Genomic DNA, 22,744 nt, shown 5'->3' on the forward strand with positions numbered 1-22,744 from the left:
GTTACATCCGTAACCTAGATGTTCCCCGTCTGTCGCTCACTTCGACGTTGTGTCAAAAAGCGACACTAGGGGTCCAATTTAAATCATGCCATGCACTGAGCCGTGTACGTGTACTGCTGACACAGGAGCGGGCAGGTATTTTACGTGCCAAAGCGACCGGCTGTGTCAGACTGCACGTACCCTTCTCCAACGCCCCATAAAGTCGTCAAAGCCTTCTGGTTCTTTACCCCTGACAGGGGGGAGCAAGGCGACATGCCACGTTCCCCTAGACGTTCCCCGTCTGTCGCTCACTTCGACGTTGTGTTGAAGAAGCGACACTAGGGGTCCAATTTAAATCACGCCATGCACTGAGCCATGTACGTGTACTGCTGACACAGGAGCGGGCAGGTATTTTACGTGCCAAAGCGAGCGGCTGTGTCAGACTGCACGTACCCTTCTCCAATGCCCCATAAAGTCGTCAAAGCCTTCTTGTTCTTTACCCCCGACAGGGGGGAAACAAGGAGACGTGCCAAGTATGGGAGCAGGCCGCGCAAGCCGCACATTTTCTCTCTCTATGATTCACGCATAGAGTTAAAGCGGCTGGGGCCATCTTAACGCTATCATACGCATCGGGGAAGGCGATCTTTTCCAGTTTTCCTATTCTTTCAGGGGGGAAAGACCCTGCGGAGACCACACCTGTCCAGACTGGGGGAGGTAAAGAGTGGTGAAATACATCACATGGGCTTTAAGGTCACATGTGGAGAATGGCGCGGTGGTAGATCCTACCTCATTGGGAGGGAGGAGTTGCTACAAACACGGCAACCGGGGGTCCGTGAGGACTGCCCTAGGGAGACTCGGGTTCGCTCGCAAGGGGACCATACCGTGAAAAATACACAAAGGGGGAAAAAGTCCATGTGGGAGCCCATCCTGTGGAGCACCTATTCCAGTACAGGGTAAATTGTGTACCCGCATTTGTCTTGGTCGGTGAATTCCTCCGCTGAATTCACGGACCAGAGTGCTTGGGAGTAGTCATCCAGGGGGCTGAGTTCGTGGGATCTCCTGGGGTAAAATGGCTTGGGTGCGATAGGCCAACGTAATTGCGTCCACTACCCAGTGGGGAAGCCTCTGTTTGGAGACAGTGTTCCTTTTTCGCTGTCCACCAAAGCAGACACAGAGCTGCTCAGAACGTCTAAAGCTCTGCGTGCGGTCCAAGTAGATACGCAAAGCACGTAACGGACATTGCAACGAAGGGGCTGGGCCTGCTTCCTTCAGGGGCAGCGCTTGCATGTGCACTACCTGGTCCCTAACGGGAGTGGTAGGAACCTTCGCCATGTAGTCTGCCGGACCGAACTCCAGGCAGGTGTCGCTGACAGAGAACGTTTGTAGGTACCCAACCCTTTTGATGGAAGCAAGAGCGATCAGGAGGGCCATCTTCAAGGAGAGGGCCCTGAGTCTGACTGATTCTAGCGACTCGAAGGGGGGTCTCTGAAGGCCCAAGAGGACCACTGAGAGATCCCAGGAGGGGAACAGGCTTGGCCTTTAGGGATTTAACCTCCGGGTGCCTCTTAGGAACCTGATGATTAAGTCATGCTTACCCAAAGACTTGCCGTCTACTGTGTCATGGTGGGCCGCGATAGCAGCTACATACACCTTCAAGGTGGAGGGGGACAGCCTCCCCTCCAACCTCTCCTGCAGGAATGAGAGCACTAACATAACTGCACACCTTTGAGGGTCTTCAGCCCGGGAAGAAAACCAATTTGCATACAAGCGCCACTTCAGGGCATAAATTTGCCTGGTAGAGGGAGCTCTGACTTGGTTGATCATGTCTATGACAGCAGGTAGTAGATCAGCTAGATCTTCTTCATCCTGTCCAGGGGTCAGCTATGGAGGTTCCAGAGGTCTGGGTGCGTATGCCAGAGCGTGCCCCGTCCCTGAGAAAGAAGGACCTTCCTCAAGGGGATTTGCCAGGGAGGGGCTGTCGCAAGGAGTACGAGATCCGAGAACCAAGTCCGAGTGGGCCAATAGGGAGCCACTAGAATGACAATGCCTGGCAAACTGAATTGCATAACCGAGTCGTATGGTCCTGGCCAGCCAGTGTGACGGATTGGGAAGCGAGAGCCACGCTACCCAAGTGCAGATCTTTAAGTGCCTTGGCCTGGTGGACTTGCAGGAGGGCCATGGCATGCAGGGCGGAAACGGCCTGCTGTAGGCTTTGGAGGTCAGTGAAGACATCATCCTACAGGCCTTGGAGGGGAGCACAGGGTGACCCCACCAGGTGGCGGCATTCTCGGGGCATAGGTGGATCACAACCACTCTGTCCACCTGGGGGGCCGGCGTGTACCCGTGGGCCACTCCGCCGTTTAGGGTAGTGAGAGCGGATGAGCGAGAGGCACGGTGACGGGTGGAGAAGGGTGGTTGTGAGCGGCGCGCAGACCCGAGGAACCAATCATCCAGCCACAAAGGCTGTGGGGAGGATGGAGGGTTCCAGTCCAGCCCCACGCTGACAGCGGACCGGGCAAGCATGTCGGACATTTGGGCGTCAGCCTCAGACTGGGCGTACAGGCCCTAAGGCGGCAGCCCAGTCGAGTCATCCGCCGGACCACTCTCCGATGCAGCGGCGAGCTCATCCGGCTCAAGAGGATTGGCAGGCTGGCTGTGAGGCGAGCCGCTGTTGCCTCGAGCCCGGACGGAAGTCAACGAGCGTACCGGGGGGCGGGTGGTACGCTCGTATCGCCTCCATCGCAAGCCGGGTCGTCCTCAATCCTGTGGGAAGAAGGAGTGACACAGGGGGCGGCTGGAGTGGCGTTCCTTTTGAGGAAGGAAAGCTGCCATGGTCATATTCTCGCAGTGAGAACATGAGCCATCCACAAATGCTGCCTCGGTATGATCGCTGCCCAGGCACACGAGGCAGCGCCTGTGGCCGTCAGGAGCGGAGAGCACTCTACCGCATCCAGGAACTACACAGGGGTGGAAAGGCATCTTTATAAAGACATGTCCTGAAAAGGATATTCAACGCCGCTGTGTATTTTGCTCTTTAAGAGAAATAATTATTTTAACTGCACTGTCGAAGCGCAGGGAAGGAGAAAGCCGCTGATATGCGCCGTAGATCAAACAGCAAACGCTCAGAGATGGGAGGAAACAGACTGCGACACGCAGTTCGCTGCATACACAACCGATCGGCTCCGAAGAAAATTTCTGAATGAAACAGACGCATTTCCCTCCCTTTATACCCGTATGTCTGGGGGCGGGACATGCAAATTCTGTCTGCCAATTTCTAATTGGATCAGAGGATCAGAGATGCGAAAGGCTCTCAAGAGAGACCCCTAGTGTCGCTTCTCCGACACAACGTCGAAGTGAGCGACAGACAGGGAACTAGTATGAAGTTGATACCAAAACATATTATAGTTTAATATTTTAACAATACTGTATATCCTTATATTTAGTAATACATATATTGTATATAAATTAATAATACCTGTCTTTCTACAGTATCGATATTCTACAGTAACACCAAATAACACCACAATTGATAATCCATCAAAGTACACACAAGTATATCTTGTTGGCAGCTGTTTTCCAGCAGACTCATGCATATGTGCGTGCATGCAAGATGAGCTCTCGTGATACGGCTGTGTCTGGTCAACATTCCTGTCTTGGTAGAGATACTGGAAACTGTGTTGAGTTGGCCCATTCAGATCCAGTAAGTACTAAATATCTAGATAAAACACTGAAAAAAATGAGTAATAAATACAGACGTGCTTGAGGAATTTGCAAACTTTAAGTCACTTTACATCACATTTGTGTTTGTATGACAAGATGTCATGAACCTCGCAAACTTTGGCAAATATAGCAACTTTTTTTTTTCCTCAGTAGGACCCATTTTATCCCATATTCAGCCTGCTATCTTCTAAACTAACTTAAAGCACCTGACTAATTAATTATATAAAATAATGTGCATATTGTGCATCAAACTAATGAATCCGAAAACAACAATATAGTGTTTTTTTTTTATCATGTTTTTAAGTACATAGTAGTAAAAGCACACAATATTTGATCTTCAAGTGTATCTGAAGCTGAGACAAAGGTTAGTGGGACCTTTTAGATTTTCATTAAAAGATGAACCCATATGTATCCACAGAGTGGATGTAAGCCTCAAATATCAACTGACCCTTGAACTGCCCCTGCACTTAGTGCGCACACAAAACACACTCACAGATATACATGCATTCATACACAAGGGACAAACACTCTGAGAAAAGCTACATTTGTAATACTGCTTTCTGCAAATTCATTTACTGAACTGATCCACAAAAGCCACGAGAGAAACATAATAACTGAACCAAAACTTGCTGACTTTGTTCTCTGGTTAACGTGCCAGTGCAGAGAATTTAGATAGACAAGCCTCTAAATCAGAGGAAAACATTAACAGGTGTCCACTACTTCCTAACAACAATTGTGGGAGTTATACGAGATATTGTTTACTAAACAGCTTAATTCTTCAACAAGCACCTCATTTTGACAAATAAAAGGGTCTATTTTAAGAGTGCTATTCCTTAATCGCAGCGCTATTTGAAACCTATTTGAAATCGTATGTGCAAAGTCAGTTGGCATGACCATGAAGTTTTGAGATTTTAATGCAAGCATGTGCTAAGTCTAGGTGCAAGTGTGTTGGTGAAATCATGTGCAAAGCGCAAATGGCTGGTTCAAGTACAATTTAATTTGGAGGTACTTCTGTGGTTATTGTGCCATCTGCGTCCTATTATATACCCCATTCCCTATTAAGCAACATCAGAATATTCCCCAAACTGCAAATGCAGGAACTGGGCTTAGACTTTTCACCGAAAACAGACATCAAAAAAGTCTTAGCGCTATAACTGGCAGGAAAATTTTGTAGTGCACAATTGTACACAGTAGGGAATCATCTTGTATCTTATAGAGCACACCATGAACCATGTTCCACAAATGTTTGACAACCAGAAAGGGACAATTTTTCTAATTTAAAACTTACTTGTAGATTTATTTCTGTGAAATGAAATGTTCCCCGTCTGTCGCTCACTTCGACGTTGTGTGAAGGCCAATGCCATTTCATCGGCCTACTACACCCAGGCCGTGCCCACCCCTTGCAGGTCCGAGCACACTCAACAAGGAGTGTTGCGTCCTCGTGGGCACTGGCCAGGGGCACCTCCCTGGCAGACATATGAAGAGCAGCGGGTTGGGCAACACCTAATACCTTTGCGAGATTTTACAATCTCAGGGTTGAGTCAGTATCGTCCTGTGTTTTCTCAGGTCCGACCCGGTAGAACTCGGTAACACGCTGACAGACTGGCCCGGTGGATCGCTTGCACCTAGCGCCCTTTCCCTCGGTCGAGGTAAAACTGTGCGTTTTCTCTCCTAGGAGATTCCATATATTCGGATCCCTGGACGATATTTACTACCTAGCCCTATGGGTCTGCAATTCGGCGGAGGAATTCACTGACCCAGTACAGTACGGGTACTTAAACTACCCGTACTGGAATAGGTGCTCCACAGGTACGGACTCCAGCGCAGACTCCTCCTGTGTGTATATTCCTCGGTACGGACCCCTTGCGAGTGGACCAGCGTCTCCCTTAGGCAGTTCCAGCTGCCCTCCGGTCGCCGTGCTGTAGCAACTCCCCCCTCCTTTAGGCTGGATCTACCACCATGCCATTTTTTCCAAATGCGACCTGAGGGGCCCATGTGATGTATCTCGCCACTTACCTCCCCATTCCTGGGCAGGTGTGGTCTCCGCAGGGTCTTTTCCCCCTGAAAGAATAGGAAACTGGGTAAGACCCCCTTCCCACAATGCGTGTAAGGGCCCCAGCCGCTTTGGCTCTATGCGAGAAACATAGAGAGAAAAGAGGCCCAGCTAGGCTCGGCCCGTTCCCAGATGGGCAAGCATTGCCTTGTTCCCCTGCTTAGGTTAACCAAAAGGGTTCTGACGTCTTTTATGGTGCATTGGGGAAGGGTACGTGCAGTCTGACACAACTGGTCGCCTTTGCACTTAAATATACCTGCCCGCTCGTGTCAGCATGACGTGATTTGAATTGGACCCCTAGTGTCGCTTCTTCAACACAACGTCGAAGTGAGCGACAGACGGGGAACGTCTAGGTTACGGATGTAACCTCCGTTCCCTGATGGAGGGAACGAGACGTTGTGTCCTCCCGGCCACGTCGCTGAGCCGAGCCACTGTAGTGGCCGGCTCCTCCGAAAATTCATTAATTAATTTTAAGTATTTGCCCGCTTTTATACCCGTATGTCCAGGGTGGGGTATGCAAATACTGTCTGCCTAATTCCCATTGGCCTTTTTTCATAGATCAGGAGGCATATTCGGACCTCAAGAGAGACCCCTAGTGTCGCTTCTTCGTCACAACGTTTCGTTCCCTCCACCTAGACGTTTTGCTTGAAAACTGTGCTTGTGCCACTTGTTATCTAATGCAATGACAATTATACATTTTGAATGTTGCTTAAGAGTTAAAATAGGGTTTGGACCATTGCACATGTGAGATAACATGAGACTCAATACCTAGTAATTTCTAGGCAGCTTTTTGAGCATCTGCGGCCCAAAATAATGTCTACTGTCTAAGCATGCAGACACTACAGCGTGCCGAACCTACAATTTTCTGATGACCACAACATTCTTTACTGTTGCACAAACATGTGTAGCTTTCCACAACCACACTAGCCAAGATCTTATCTTTAATATACAGTGGCAAGTAAAAGTATGTGAGCCCTTTGGAATTAGCTGGTTTTCTTTAGCCATATTCTCAGGATGCTTGGTGTGAACGGCGGTCTTGTGGTCATTCCACATCATCTCTATTGGGTTAAGGTCTGGGCTCTGACTGGGCCACTCCAAAAGATGGATTTAATTTTTTTAAGCCATTCTGTAGTGGATTTACTTCAGTGTTTAGGGTCATTGTCCTGCAGCATCACCCAACTTCCACTGAAATTCAGCTGGCACACACCCTAACAGTATTCAGTAGGAAATCTAGATAAACGTGGGAATTCATTTTCCCTCGATTATGGCACACGATCCAGGCCCCAAAGCATGATTTTTCCTACATTATTTGGATGTTTTTATGCTGGTATGCTGTGCCATTTTTACGCCATATGTAGTTCTGTGTGCTCTTCCAAAACAATTCAACCTTAGTTTCATCAGTCCACAAAACATTTTCCCAGTAGAGTTGTAGAGTGTCCAGGAGATCTTTAGCAAACTTTAGGCAAGCAGCAATGTTTTTGTTGGAAAGCAGCGGCTTCCATTGTGGTGTCCTGCCATGGACACCACTTAATGTTTTCTGTATAGTAGACTCATAAACAGAGATGTTAACCAGTTCCAATGATTCCTTCAAGTCTTCAGCTGTCACTGAAGGTTATTTTAAACTCATTGAGCGTTCTACGGTGTGTCCTTTGAGTCATCTTAGCTGGACGGCCACTTCTAGGGAGAGTAACCACAGTACTTATTTGTCTCCATTTATAGACAATTTGTCTAACTGTGGACACAGGAATATCTAAGCTCTTTGAGATAATGTTTTTATTTTTTTATGTTTGTACATAATTGTAATTGGATGAAGATCAAACTAGATTTACAAACTAAGAACTTTAAATATGAACACTAAAAAATGAAAGAATGTTCAATAAAGTGGAGTGGACGTGATGCAACACTGCTGAGACAAGGGAGTGCATCTTCATAACAACCTTGCAAACCATCAAATGTGGAAATTATGTGTGAAAATCAAGCTATTTACTGAGAGGAGCCTCGTTAATAAAGATCACCGTTTACAAACAGAAATTCTGCTGTGTCACTCACTGACACAAAAAAAAGTTAATAAAAAAAAGTTTAAGTTCCCTACCTGTTCTCCAAAGAGCTCCACACACTTCACAAAGACAGCAATGAGTAAAGAGACAGATCACAAATGTAATTAACAGAGCTGTAATTAAAATGCAAACCCTCAGCTCAAAATACATGTACAAACATAGGTAGCCATACAGTATCTCACTGGCAACAAAAGTGAGTACACCCCTAAGTGAAAATGTCCAAATTGGGCCCAAAGTGTCAATATTTTGTGTGGCTACCATTATTTTCCAGCACTGCTTTAACACTCTTGGGCATGTAGTTCACCAGAGCTTCACAGGTTGCCACTGGAGTCTTCTTCCACTCCTCCATGATGACATCACGGAGCTGGTGGATGTTAGAGACCTTGTGCTCCTCCACCTTCCGTTTGAGGATCCCCCACAGATGCTCAATAGGGTTTAGGTCTGGAGACATGCTTGGCCAGTCCATTACCTTCACCCTCAGCTTCTTTAGCAAGGCAGTGGTCGTCATGGAGGTGTGTTTGGGGTCTTTATCATGCTGGAATACTGCCCACCGGCCCAGTCTCCGAAGGGAGGGGATCATGCTCTGCTTCAGTATATATATATCTTTTTTCAGATCCTCAGAGTTCTTTGTCATGAGGTGCTATGTTGAACTTCCAGTGACCAGTATGAGGGAGTGTGAGAGCGATGACACTAAATTTAACACACCTGCTCCCCATTCACACCTGAGATCTTGTAACACTAACGAGTCACATGACACCGGGGAGGGAAAATGGCTAATTGGGCCCAATTTGGACATTTTCACTTAGGGGTGTACTCATTTTTGTTGCCAGCGGTTTAGACATTAATGGCTATGTGTTTAGTTATTTTGAGGGGACAGAAAATTTACACTGTTATACAAGCTGTACACTCACTACTTTACATTGTAGCAAAGTGTCATTTCTTCAGTGTTGTCACATGAAAAGATATAATCAAATATTTACACAAATGTGAGGGGTGTACTCACTTTTGTGAGATACTGTATACTGTAGGTCTTTATAGAAACTGCACACTTTTTACATTTTCTGCACTGCTTGGTGTAAATTAAACTGTGATGTTAAAATGAGATGAATGTATAACACTCTTATTGGTATATTAGTACATAGCCAAAATTACAGAATACCAAATAAATATATTTACAATGCTGCTAATTAAGGTGCCTACTGTTTGAAAAAGCCTCCATGTCTGGAGTACATATTACAGTGTTGTCTAGGTAGGCAGCTTGTTGGATTTTGGGACAGAGCTAGGATGTGATTAGTGCTTCAGAAATCAGACTCACCTTGTTATAGTGTCCCACAGCCCTTTGGGTTCTGTTCCTTCTGTCAGTAGATCTTCGTTGAGTTTGTCTGGGTTCTTCTGAACCTAAGATTTGAACAGATGTTTCCTTATCAATGCTCACCTCCACTGGTGTTTTACAAAGAAGCAGTGTGTAAATGCTTGAAAATAGATTGCGAGTACTACAAAAACATATGAACACTTACTCTAACTTTGATGATCTTGCTGTGAAAGCTGTTAAGTACCACAATGACATCTCCAGCATCAGCAGGAGAGTCTGTCCCATCATGCCTAAAACATACACCATGCCAGGCCATTTACTGAAATCCTACAACATGGTTCTGCAGATATTGAACATTCACAGCATAAACTAGATGTGTATTTCTGAAGGAAAACCCAGTGCTCGCAAGGCAGTGAATGAGTAGTGTTAAAAAGTTAAGGTAAATATGAGAGTTATAAAACCTAAATATAAACAGAGACAGGGAGCGTGATATGCAAAATAGATGGAAATATAAATGTAAGAAAAAAAAGACAAATCAGTTTTGCAAATATTACAATGATGTTATCCCTGTCAGTAAGACTTAAAATGGCAAACATTATACATTTAAATCAAATGGAGATTACAACTTTAATCTTATAACTCCAAAAAAGTCAAGAGTGCACTAAAAACTAAAATAGATAGCAAACCTAAGGCTGAAATTATCTATAAAATAACATTTGGATTGGTCTGTATGTTTAATAGTTCGAGCAGAATTAATTTCAGAACATTGTGAAAAACAATGAGTATGATCAAAAAATTGTTTTTAATGTTTGAGGAATATCATCACAGTGCTGCCTTACAACCACTGTAATTATCATAATTTTTCTTTTACCAATGGTATAATGAGTCCCATTAGAATATTGGATTTTGTCTGCAAAGTCTATAGGAAGGGGAAACTTTCAGTAGAATAAGCAATAGTTAACTTCAAGTTGCGCTTGTCTCAGAATGAGGGTGTGTTAACCTTTAAAAGCATGATTAATATCCATCGACACAGAAGAGGACACCAAGTGCTGTTAGTTTTGCACAATAAATGAAACCCTGGGTCCATTAGAATGCACTTCCTCAGTGCAGTGGCAGGATATCAGTGAATTACACAGTGAAGGAACACTGTTTCCCCATTCATTTAGCAGTCAGTGGTGTGTGTGTTCCTCCCTCCCTCCCGCCCTCCCTCCCGCCCTCTCTCTCTCTCTCTCTCTCTCTCTCTCTCTCACACACACACACACACACACACACACACACGTTTGTGCCAGACCACTGTATGAATAATAGCATTGGCAGTTTGAAAAATGACATCCCCTTTTAACTTTAACCTGCCTCTGATAATTCTAGGACAAACCTGTGTTTCCATAAAGAAAAGCTATAACATGCATAATCCAACAAAGAATATCTGGAAATTTAGTGCCTTAGAAATTAAATAAAGAGTTTGGCCATTTTCTTTGTCATTTATTTTGGGAGATGTGTGTATTCCCGTAGCTCAACTGGTAGAGCATGGCCTTAGCAATGCCACGGTCACAGGTTCAATTCCCGGGGAATTGATAAATACAGAATACAGATAAAATGTATAGCTTGAATGTAAGTTGTAATAGGCACTACTTAAACGCTGAGTAAGTCATATTAATCCAACACACGTTTTTGTCAAATTCCTCAAATATATCTTCATTGTCCTCTAACTGTCCGTTCTGTGTGTGCGCTGAAAAATAAATCTGATGTTTGTACACTACACTGACTCAGTAAAATAAACAAAGTGGATCAGACCACAAAACACTTTTGCAAGTCCATGAATGGGGGGGGGGGGGGTCTTTCTGAGGAATCGCTTACTCCACCTTTAATGCATAAATGTCAATTTCATACCTGCAAACTCCTCAGAGTAAAAAAGGTGACAGTATCGCCGGGAGATGGATGATTGGATACCCGGCTAACGATAAGCCTAGCTAACGTTACAGGGATATTCCACCATTTGGGGAATTAAGCTCATTTTCCACCTCCCCTCAAGTAAAACAATAGTTTTTGTACCGTTTTGGAAACCATTCATACCACTTTTAGCATAGCTTAACGAAATTTATAGGTATGACGACAATACTAGGGGTGGAACGGTACACAGAAGTCACGGTTCGGTTCATACCTTGGTTCAGACATCACGGTTCGGTACGATTTCGGTACAATGGAGTGAAAAGCAAAACAAAAATATAGATAGCATTTTTATCATTGTCTTAAGCCTTGTATTTTTTAAATGAGTTTTATTAATAAAGGCTTAGAACCAGTTTATTGTAGTGCACTGACAATAGTTTTATACAATCAGTTTATTAATAAAAAATTTATAAAAAGACCTTGAGATATGTTTGGTAATTGTACCTGAATGAATTTAAAATTAATTTGCTATATTTCAGATCAATATATTTGTTTTCCTTAATTTTAATTAACCCTAACTTTATTCTCATCTGAATTATAAATAATTGATTTCCGTATAATATAATACTACCATTAAAAACACATTTGATTTTCTTTTTTAAGCAACGTAGAATGTGTAACTTAAAAATAAACAGATTAGTGCTCTGAGGATATGATGAATGTCCAAAAGATAGAACCCACAGACTGTTTTGAAATGGGGTTGGACAAATGTTTTGCTTTTAAAACTGTGTGTGTGTGTTTTTGGTTGGGTGACAGTTGTAGGTTACAGTTTGACAAGAGTTTAGAGTGTGACAAAAGCACAATGTTGTATTTGATTGCGAGTGTACACAAATAAGTAAACACTTTGCAGTTTGAATGATGTCCTGTATTAACAAAATGATGGAGTATGTTTTTGTTTCCAATGTTGAACAGCCACGCCTCTCTCTCTCTCACTCACACTCACACACACACACACACACACACACACACACACACACACACACACACACACACACACACACACACACACACACACACACACTACAGCATTACAATCTTGACATCGTAGCCTGTTTATTATGCTGCGTTCACACCAAACTTGAATAGAGCTAAATTTATCGCTATCTAGAGTTTTTTTTTTTTTTTCCCTTGTATTCTCTGTGCAAATTCGTGCACCGAACCGTGACACCCGTACAGTTTCGGTTCAATACGAATAACTTACATGTACCGTTCCACCCATAGACAATACAATATTATTGTAAATTATATCACATAAAAAGCGGTAGCTAACGTTACTTGAATCAAGCAAACAAATAGCTTTTGTTTTTGCTCCAAAAAGCTTGACTTACCTCGAATTTCACATACGATTCCTACACGTTATGAGTTTCCATCAGACTCGCGTGGTTGACGCTGTGTGCTTCATTCTGACGCAAGTGCTAAGATTCCGATTGGCCAAGAGAAAAAGTGCTAAGATTCCGATTGGCTCAGAGAAATGTCAATTATAAGAATTATCCAATAATGTTTCTCAATTCTAGCCTCCATGGCATGCAGATGAAGGGCGGGCAGCATTACCCCCCCCATAAAAAAACTCTCCGGTTCTACGCGATTCACGTAAATGACCCAATTCACCAAGAAAACGGCGATTTTCGCCGAAAAGCGACAAGTTTGCAGGTATGCAATTTAAATCTGTGAAAAGAAAACACTCACGCTTGTATTTGATAGATGTCCTCTGATCGGCCCTCACGCAGCCTGAGGATCCATGCACCTGGGTTGGCCTTTAGCTGGAAATAGCCCTGTACCATAAAGTGAGTTGGAACCAAGAATTTAAAACCCTGACCACAGTGAGATACTGTACCAATGCCTGAGATCCAATATTTTTTAGTAACTCAAATTAAAATAAAATTAATTAATTATACAAATATACATTTTTTTATATTAAATCTGAAGATGGTAAACACAGTATAAAGGGACTGTTGTTTACATACATATAGAATCATTTATCCAAAAGAATTATATCAGTAATGGATATCTAGAAGTCCATCCACCTAGAACATTAGTCTCTCCACTAAAAAAACAATTGAAAAAAAAAAAATATTTTTAAAAGTATGTAGTATTTAGGTACATATTTGGTTACACCGTAACAGCTGCAGATACTTGTAGACTATGGTGTATGTTTTACGCAGAAGTATAAATCGGCCTTAACCGTTAACACATTACTCAAAAGTATTTTCTGTTTAATTAACAGTATGTCAGGAAATGCTATCGATAGAGCTCAACTTGTAATGAACCAGGAACATAAATAAGGGATTTAACAGAGATAAATAAATGTATATCTGGAGGAAGGTGGTGCAAGAAATCACAAATTTCTGCAGGCAGAGCCATAAAAGATATAAGAAGAGGGGAATGGACTCACAAGATTGGCCATGACGATAGTGTCATGCATGAGAGGTTCTTGTCTCATGCCCAGTGTAAACTGCAGTCCTCTGGGAGGCTGACCTGTGGACAGGTCAAAACAGTGGCCCTCCAAGAGCAGATACTCCAGCTCATACTCCGCATTCACCACACCACTAACCTGACGACAAAACAGGAGATGACTCATTCCTCCATTTACATTGTAATCTACTTTAATTATCCACAGCTGCCCAGCTAATATTCAACAACTCATTTTAGAGAGCTCTGGCTGAGAAAACTATTCAATCAGTTAAAATTAAACATTAGAACAGAACACAGATAAAAAAACAATAAATGGCAAAGAAATGTGTAAACATGTACGTAATATACTACCAATCAAAAGCTTAATCATTATTACAATTTCCACATTTTAGAATATGAAAACTATGACATAATGTGAAACAAGTATGGGAATTATGTAGTGCCCAAAAAATTAAATGAAGAAATATAAATGATATTATTATCTTCTGCCTTTTTATTACCTAAAAAAAGCCTGATCAATTGAAAAAGTAACCTCTATGGCGCATTACTGTGCTAAAAAGTCAGAATGAATACCTCCTGTAGGTGGATGTTGTCTAGATCATATGGGTTCCTGACCGCCTCTACCATCCAACTCTCTGGGGTGATCATATTGAGAGTGAGCAAAGGGGATTCTGGGATTTCAGTAAAGCGGGCCATGGGTCCGGGGGAAAGGGTGTTGTTGCCAAAGAAGGAAACATCCGGCTCCAAAACAAATCGATAAAAGCTGCCAGAATGATAAATAAGGATTTAACAATAAATAAGATTCTAAACTGTATCATCAATTCTAAACTGTATTATCAATATACATCCTGAATACACTCCTGAATCTTTTAGAATTAACTTAATATGGCTATTTATTATCCTTTTTATGTGACAACAGTAAAGATTTTGTATGATACTGCATTCAAATTCAGTGTTCATATCAACTTCTCTCCATAACACAGTTAACTCTCTGGGGTCTGAGGGTGTTTTGAGCCCTGGAGAAGTTTTGACATGCCTTGACATTTGTGCTTTTTTCAGTTGCTTAAAAACATATTAATGGCTAAAGTCTGATAACACTGTATTCAGCACAAACTGGGCTACAATAATATGTGAGCAACATGTATGTACAGGTTTGTATTTTTGAGAAAATAGCATTTATGCATGGTTTCTGAAAAACAAAATTTTTAAGTCATTGAAATAAGGCCATATAACACATAATAAATATTTGTCCACAAGACTTTTGAGAACTGGATCTTGTAGCCTAGAATTTTTGCTACAAAATGATGTGAAAACCATCCTGATCACTCAATCATACAAAACAATGTAGTAATTTAACTTTTGTAAGACAATTTTAGTGTTGAAAGGTAATATGCGAGGAGGCGATAACGATCCTGAATATTAAGGTAATTTACACCTGAAGAGACAAAAGATGCCTCCCCTGGGCCTATCAATGAGGGATAGAGAATGAATGTGAGGAGACTTAATGATCAAAATCAAGTTTTAAGTTAAAAGTAGTAATCTGACTATACATTTTCTTTACATAAAGACTTTACTTAATTTTATACCTACACTACCTTTAAAAGAAGTCTCTTCTGCTCACCAAGGCTGCATTTATTTGATACAGTAAAAGTAAAACAGTTTTTACAGTAAAAACATTGTGTGAACTCTTTTTACAATTTAAAAGAACAGTTTTCTATTTGAATATATTGTAAAATGCAATTTGTGATCAAAGCTGAATTTTCAGCATCATTACTGCAGTCTTCAGTGTCACATGATCCTTCAGAAATCATTATAATATGCTGATTTTCTAACATGGGCATATTTAAAGTGCATTTTACTCATTTAACCTGAACACATATTTGTAAGCACAAGCTTTGTTGACGATAATGAGGCAGCATAAACGCTAGTTAAAATATAATCCAAACATTCATAAAACAGCATGTCAGCTAATGAAAACTAAAGGACTTACTCGTCTGAAATTGTATCCTCGGTTGGATCAAGTCTCTCTTTAAAATACAAATGTTCATCGGAGTCCCGCTCTTCTTCTGAGGAAAATGTTAATTTTGATTGCATGTGTATCATTACAAACACGCAGAAAAGTTGAGCTGTGTTGTGTCTACAACCTCACTGTCGGGGCGTGCACATTTCCCTGTGATCGTCTCAGCACATTAGCGTATAAATGGCGCGCTCTGCTGGTGGGTGTGATCACATTAGAGATAATGAGTTGAGCCAGAAGAAAATGTACATTGCTTTGTTTCATACAGATTACACTGTTTTAAATTTGAATTGTTTTATTTAAAAGTAGACATTTTAAGCTTTCTTTAGGCATATGTTTCATGTCTGTGTGACAAGAATTAGCGGAGTTTCAGCTCATTTTTGTGACTTGTTTCTGAAATATGCTCGTGAACACAAAGACTGCTGAAAGCTCACCCTTTTTATTTTCTTTATTTTACAAAAGCACAAGATTTTGTTGTTATTGTGAGTGTACACAAATAAAAGTAGACCCTTTATAGTTTCTAATGATGTCTTAAACTTATCTGTATACCCAAAAATGACGGAGTATTTTAAGTTGATTCCGCTGTAATTACGAAAATATCCAGCAGGATGCGCCGGCGTGTCCGTCGACCCCACAGGGTTAAATTCAATGCAAATGCAGATGGGGGTCTTAGAACAGTGTAGCTGTGCTAACGTATCTTTCACCACTATCATTCTTAAACATCAGATTTGAAAGATATTTCACATAAAAAAAAAACAAATCTTTTGAATTTCTGAAACTAATATGATATTTTACTTCTTCCGTGGAACACAATTTTGAGAATATTTATGCAGTTATTTTACGTACAACAAAAGCAGACAGAGACCAGCGGCTGTCAAGCTCCAAAAAAAAAACACAAGACACACAAGAACCAATTTGTGTTTGATGTAATAATATGCCACGTTTGAATATGCACAAGCATGAATGTGACTAGAGGTATGGCAGACATCAAGTCCATAATGACTTCAGTTTTGTTCTGTTTCTCACACAAAGCTATCGTATGGATTCACAAAATGTCTAGGTTACTGTTGTAACCTCCGTTCCCTGATAGAGGGAACGAGATGTTGTGTCGGAGAAGCGACACTAGGGGTCTCTCTTGAGAGGCTCGTGCATCTCTAAACTTGAGAAAAGGCCAATGAGAAATTGGAAGACAGAATTTGCATGTCCCTCCCCCGGAAATATGGGTATAAAGGGAGGGAAATATGCGTCGGTCCATTCAGGTTTTGCCATGAGGATCCGAGAATGATTTTCATCCATAACAGTGGCTCGGTTCAGCGTCGTGGCCGGGAGGACAAAACGTCTCGTTCCCTCATCAGGGAACGGAGGTTACAACAGTAACCTATACATTCCCCGTCTGTCGCTCACTTCGACGTTGTGTCGAAGAAGCGACACTAAGGGACATCTTAACGCTATCACACGCATCGGGGAAGGCATTCTTTTCCAACTCCTATTCTTTCAGGGGGAAAAGACCCTGTGAAGACCACCACCTGCCCAGGCTGGGGGGAGGTAAAGAGTGGCGGAATACAACACATGGATTTTCATGCCACATGTGGAAATGCCGCTGCTCTGCATATGTCTGCTAGGGAGGTGCCATTGGCCAGTCCCCAAGAGGATGCCACACTTCTCGTCGAGTGTGCTCGAACCCGCAAGGGGGCGGGCACGGCCTGGGTGTGATAGGCCAATGCTTTTCCATCAACGACCCAGTGGGAAAGCCTCTGCTTTGGGGACGTTCCCTTTCCATGTCCACCAAAGCAGACAAAGAGCTGCTCAGAACATCTAAAGCTCAGCGTGCGGTCCAAATAAGAACACAAAGCATGCACCTGACACAACAACGAAAAGGCTGGGTCTGCCTCCTCCCGGGGCAGCTTAGCTTGCAGGTTCACTACTTGGCCTCTGAAGGGGGTCGTAGGAACCTTGGGCACGTAGCCTGGTCGCGGTCTTAGGACGACATGAGTGTCTGCCGGGCCGAACTCTAGGCAGTTGTCATTGACAGAGAACACTTGCAGGTCCCCAACACTCCTTGATGGAAGCGAGCGCGATCAGGAGGGCCGTCTTCAAGGAGAGGGCTTTGAGCTCAACTGATTCTAGCGGCTCAAAGGGGGGTCTTTGAAGGCCCGAGGGGACCACTGAGAGATCCCAGGAGGGGAACAGGCTTGGCCGGGGAGGGTTCAACCTCCGGGCGCCTCTAAGGAACCTGATAATCAAGTCGTGCTTACCCAAGGACTTGCCGTCCACTGCGTTGTGGTGTGCCACGATAGCGGCTACATACACATTCAAGGAGGAGGCGGACAGTCTCCCCTCCAACCTCTCCTGCAGAAATGAGAGCACTGACCGGACTGCGCACCTCTGCGGGTCTTTGGAAAGAACACCAATTTGCGAACAAGCGCCATTTTAGGCCGTAAAGTTGCCTGGTAGAGGGAGCTCTGGCTCCCCTCTGGCATCCGCTCCCAGCTCTGGCTCCCATCCCATCCAGGAGCCAGACATGGAGATTCCAGAGGTCTGGGAGCGGATGCCAGAGGGTGCCCCGTCCCTGAGAAAGAAGGTCCTCCCTCAGGGGAATTCTCCATGGAGGGGCTGTCACGAGGAGCACGAGATCGAGAGCCAAGTCCGTGTGGGCCAGTAGGGGGCCACCAGAGTGACATGTTCCTCGAGCAGTGGAGTCATATGGATTACTTTTATGCTACCTTTATATGCTTTTTGGAACTTCAAAAATCTGGCCACCATTCACTTACTTCACTTTCCCTTTAATATCCCTTTAAGTGAGACCTTACACACAGCTGGTGCAACCCTACCCTGGTCACTATATCCTTTCGCTGTATGGAAAAGAGCAGTGACATCACTCTGCATTTGTTTTTCATGGACAAAATAAGTCATACAGGGTTTGAACGACATAATGGTGAGTACTGTTGTGCGTGTGTGATATGAACTGTGCGCGTGTGTGTGATGTATGTATGTTTACTCTGACACTCTCTGAGCTGAAGTTCAATTAAGCTCTTGCTCTCACCTCTTCAGGGGCATCTCAGACAGCTTGGCTCGACAGTTCATGAACACCTGCATTTTCATATTGACCACTTGACCAAGTACCTGCACACAGGGGAGATGCCCTGGTTATTACTCACACACAAACACAAATAAACAACTGCACTCAGGAGGGATGGCTCTGAAGTCCCAGGTCACTCTCTATAGGGCACGTCCAGATGAGTTAGTCACACTTTATCAAGTGCTTTCTAATTTTATAGCACATAGTACACAATATACACTTGCATGTTTTGGTGGCAATTTTTAAATTTTTGTAACTTGATCCTTTTAACATCTGTCACCCACTGGTTGGTGTAGCTGCAGGCAGCCCAGTCAATAAAGAACTATAACTTTGTTAGTCTGTAAACACATTTTCTTTCAGCTGAATCACAGCACATACATGCCTGATGTATGATAAGCTCTTAGTTAATTGGTTTACTGCACATATTAATAAACTTAAGAAGACTCAACAACAGAGAGCATGTACATACAATCAATAGGGGAGCCAACTTCTGTGCGTCTCTAGACAGAGGATCCACAATAGCAACCACATCAAAGAACACCTCATCTTCCCGCTGTGCTAGTTTAAGAACACTGTAAGAAGACACATTTGGTCAAGTTGATATATTGCCAGTTATAGTGACAGTGTTGCATAAATGAAAAACCCAATTAAAAGTTTTTAAGTAAGTGATAATGCATGTACTTCAGTATAACAAGAAAGATAGAATTGCATAAATTATGGCATAACAAGAAAGATAGAATTGCATAAATTATGGCAGGAGATGATCAAACCCATGGCAAATAGAGCAGTCATGATTATGACATTTGGCTGACAAAATAATTGCAATTATAATGATTAATTGTCAGTTTTAGGGCTTTAACGATTATGACGATTACTTGTCACACAAATTGTCATGCTTTTTTCATAGGTGTATGTGTGCTTAGAATTAATTTATTAATATTAAATAATTATGTCCTTTAAGGCTTTAAAAGCTTATGCATTACATTATAAAAATAATATTTTAAATATCAAAATATTTAAAATGACTAAAATATCTCTTTCTTTTTGATCAACTTTAGCCTTGGTCCAGTTTGCATTTACGCTGTTGTTCTTGGAACCCAGCCAACCTGAATAGCTATAATATTATATTATAATATATCAAAAGTATGCAATAGTAAAATATATTTCTCCAAAATTCTTCATTTTCACACTTCAAGGCCCTACGAATAAAACCACAAGCCCTTATTTGACATTAAAAAAGACCTTTGAGATTCTGTGTTTCTTCATGCTATCATCTTGGGTGTGACAGGGCTTCACGTATGAACACACAATGACAAATAACATTTGCCATTACATGAATGAAGAATGAAATTAAAGGAAAACCAGAACGCTTTGCATTCACTAAAATCCTTGCTTATATTTTGCAGGAGTTTGGCGCAAAACTGCAGATGTCACGAGCATCACAGAGCTTCAAGTCAGGTTCAGAAGCGGTCTTCACGCAATATTCAGGAGCTGCACTCAGTGAGACGGTCAGAGTTCAAATGAATGATGGTGGTGGCGTAGTGGCTAAAGCACAGGGCTGTTAATCAGAAGGTCACAGGTTCTAACCTCACGGCCACCACCATTGTGTCCTTGAGCAAGACACTGAACTCCAGGTTGTTCCAGGGGGATTGTCCCTGTAATAATTGCACTGTAAGTCGCTTTGGATAAAAACATCTGCCAAATGCATAAATGGAAATGGAAATGAATGAGACACTCAAACTTGCCGCTATTTGGAAATTAAAATGTTATTGGAATCTAATCAAGTAAAATATTTCTGCAATGAGGGTCCACACTAGGATGTAATGAAGGAAGGCAAGAAAAACCTTGAGCTCAGTACTTCACCTGTGTTTGTCCTTAAGAAATTTGACATCTTTTCTGGTCTCTCCTTTGGGTGCTGCAGTGAGGACAGCATCCACTTTCATGATTAGATCACTTGCCCTGTGAAGAGCAGAAACAGGTTTCAGTTCACCCTCATAAACTCTCTTAATGAAGACTGCTGCAGAGATCTCGCTTACAAACGACACTGTCACATCATTTTACGTGTACAGTTTCTCATCGCATAATCTCAAGAGAATAAGAAATATTTGCATGGCACCACAAATAAAACATGGGTATACTTTTGGGCATTCAATTTCATCTGTTTGATCTTGGGTTTGATCTTTTCAGCCGAAGTACGCAAAGTGATCTTCTCCAGAAGATCGAAATCTTCCACACTAAACTCCTCTTCTTCCTCGAACGGGCCCAGGATCTAAAGACATAAACCATATTGTAATTGATGAGAGACCAAAAGAATCACTTATGTTAGCGAGCAGATTGAGACAGAGACAAAGGAGACAGACAGATGCTTTTACTAGCCATTTCTTAAAGACGGACATATCATTTAGAACTTTATAGGGCTTTTGCCTGTTTATAGCACAGTTACAGTGAAGAGGGGACATTAAATAAATGGGGAGAGAGGTGGAATCGGTTTGGGACCAGGCCCAGCTCCAACTCTAACATTTAAGGTGGGCCATAGTACTCTAAATGGGGTCTGTAAAGAAGTGGGGGTGGGTGTGATTTCTGTGGTGGGCCAGACTCATGATTGGGTGGGCCACGTTACCGCCCGGACATTAATTTATTGTCACCCGCATGTGTCATCCAATGTGTCAGAGCACCAACTGCTGTTACACAGCCCGAATAGAACTTTTATTACAATTCTCTGCACCCTTCCAAAACCACATGGTGACAAAGATGCTAATCTGTATGCATGTCAACGGCAGACAATTTTTAGTACTAATCAAAGTAAGGTCACCTGCAATAGCTCACTCTGTGCCAGATGGTCATACAAATACAGCCTAATTCTGTTTCTAATCATGTAAAAAGAATCACTGTCAACTCTATGGGATGATTTTAATCTCATTATGATTAATGAATGCACACACAATTATGCATGTACTAGATAAATGTTGTGAATGTATTTTACTAACCACAAACAAATGCCATTTTGAATCTGTGGAATTCGGGATTGAATGATTGTGCAGCGATTTGTACAAATACAGACATATTTGCAAATAAACATGTTCTGTTCTACATTAATAAATCAAAAATTGCTCATGCAAAAATGAATCCGTGCATATGTGGATCAGAAGACACGCGTGCATTTATTGACATCTTGTTCGAATCGATCGTGTTCGGTTCATTTGGATTTTGAGACTTCCTTTTCACAGTTTACAGCATTCCACCCACACATACACACACACAAAACTAACGAACAAGCCAGTGCTATTCATTAACGTGAACACGATTCGTAAATGTGTGTCACTATACAATGAAACAAATGCTTTTCAACCGGTGTCTGTAGAATTAAGAATTACATAAATGTGCAGCAATTTGTACAAATAAAGTCATGTTTGTGAGTATAAATATTTTAACACACCAACTGAAAGCTAATCATTCTCCATTTCTTGCCATTTTTTTTTTGTGCATAATTTTGCTGTGGACGTGACAAATTTAAACTGTAACATCTTTAACACCACTTTAAACTGAGTGGTGGTGGCGTAGTGGTTAAAGCACAGGACTGTTAATCAGAAGGTCAGAGGTTCTAACCCCACGGCTACCACCATTGTGTCCTTGAGCAAGGCACTTAACTCCAGGTTGTTCCGGGGGGATTGTCCCTGTCATAATTGCACTGTAAGTCGCTTTGGATAAAAGCGTCTGCCAAATGCATAAATGTAAATGTAACATTAAACCTTTTACAATTACAAGTGTAGAGTCAATTAGCCAAGAGTAATGAAGCATAACTATGGTTTATGTCTTCATAATTATACTTTGTTTTATTATAGGGCTGGATAAAATAATGAATTGGTAATATCACAGTAATCTTAATCAGTTTATTTGCCCATTTAAGTCTTCTAAAGACATGTCAGTCAGCTAATGTTGCACCCCCTCCTTGTACTGCAATTGTGACACCATTTTAGCAAAAATGCTGTTAGATTTGGGAAGTATGGTTAAATTCTGCCAATCAGTTCTATCGAACTGTCCATTTTAATAAATCGGTTTACAACACAGATTTAGGAATTTGTTTATATCACTCACATATGAAATCCCTATGTGCCATTTTTTTATTTTTAAATATTTTAATAAAATATAAGTAGGTAAATTTAGCTGT

General features: G+C 42.2%; 1 protein-coding gene across 3 annotated transcripts in view; it reads right to left on the minus strand.

Annotated features, from left to right (window-relative positions):
- Window positions 1–22,744, minus strand: part of LOC127655272 (UDP-glucose:glycoprotein glucosyltransferase 2-like) — a 99,200-nt gene that overhangs the window by 19,916 nt on the left and 56,540 nt on the right. For 2 of the 3 annotated variants that reach the window (XM_052142980.1, XM_052142978.1), the window contains exons 24-33: window positions 20,715–20,845; window positions 20,440–20,535; window positions 19,046–19,148; window positions 18,541–18,620; window positions 14,054–14,243; window positions 13,461–13,619; window positions 12,755–12,840; window positions 9,327–9,411; window positions 9,125–9,207; window positions 7,845–7,868 (exon numbers count right to left, since the gene is read on the minus strand). In XM_052142980.1, coding sequence (XP_051998940.1) covers window positions 7,845–7,868; window positions 9,125–9,207; window positions 9,327–9,411; window positions 12,755–12,840; window positions 13,461–13,619; window positions 14,054–14,243; window positions 18,541–18,620; window positions 19,046–19,148; window positions 20,440–20,535; window positions 20,715–20,845 — 1,037 coding nt within the window. The remainder of the gene's footprint in view (window positions 1–7,844; window positions 7,869–9,124; window positions 9,208–9,326; window positions 9,412–12,754; window positions 12,841–13,460; window positions 13,620–14,053; window positions 14,244–18,540; window positions 18,621–19,045; window positions 19,149–20,439; window positions 20,536–20,714; window positions 20,846–22,744) is intronic. The other variant, XM_052142981.1, reaches the window with a different exon arrangement.

The sequence above is a fragment of the Xyrauchen texanus genome, chromosome 14 (assembly GCF_025860055.1).
Source record: "Xyrauchen texanus isolate HMW12.3.18 chromosome 14, RBS_HiC_50CHRs, whole genome shotgun sequence".
NCBI lineage: Eukaryota > Metazoa > Chordata > Actinopteri > Cypriniformes > Catostomidae > Xyrauchen > Xyrauchen texanus.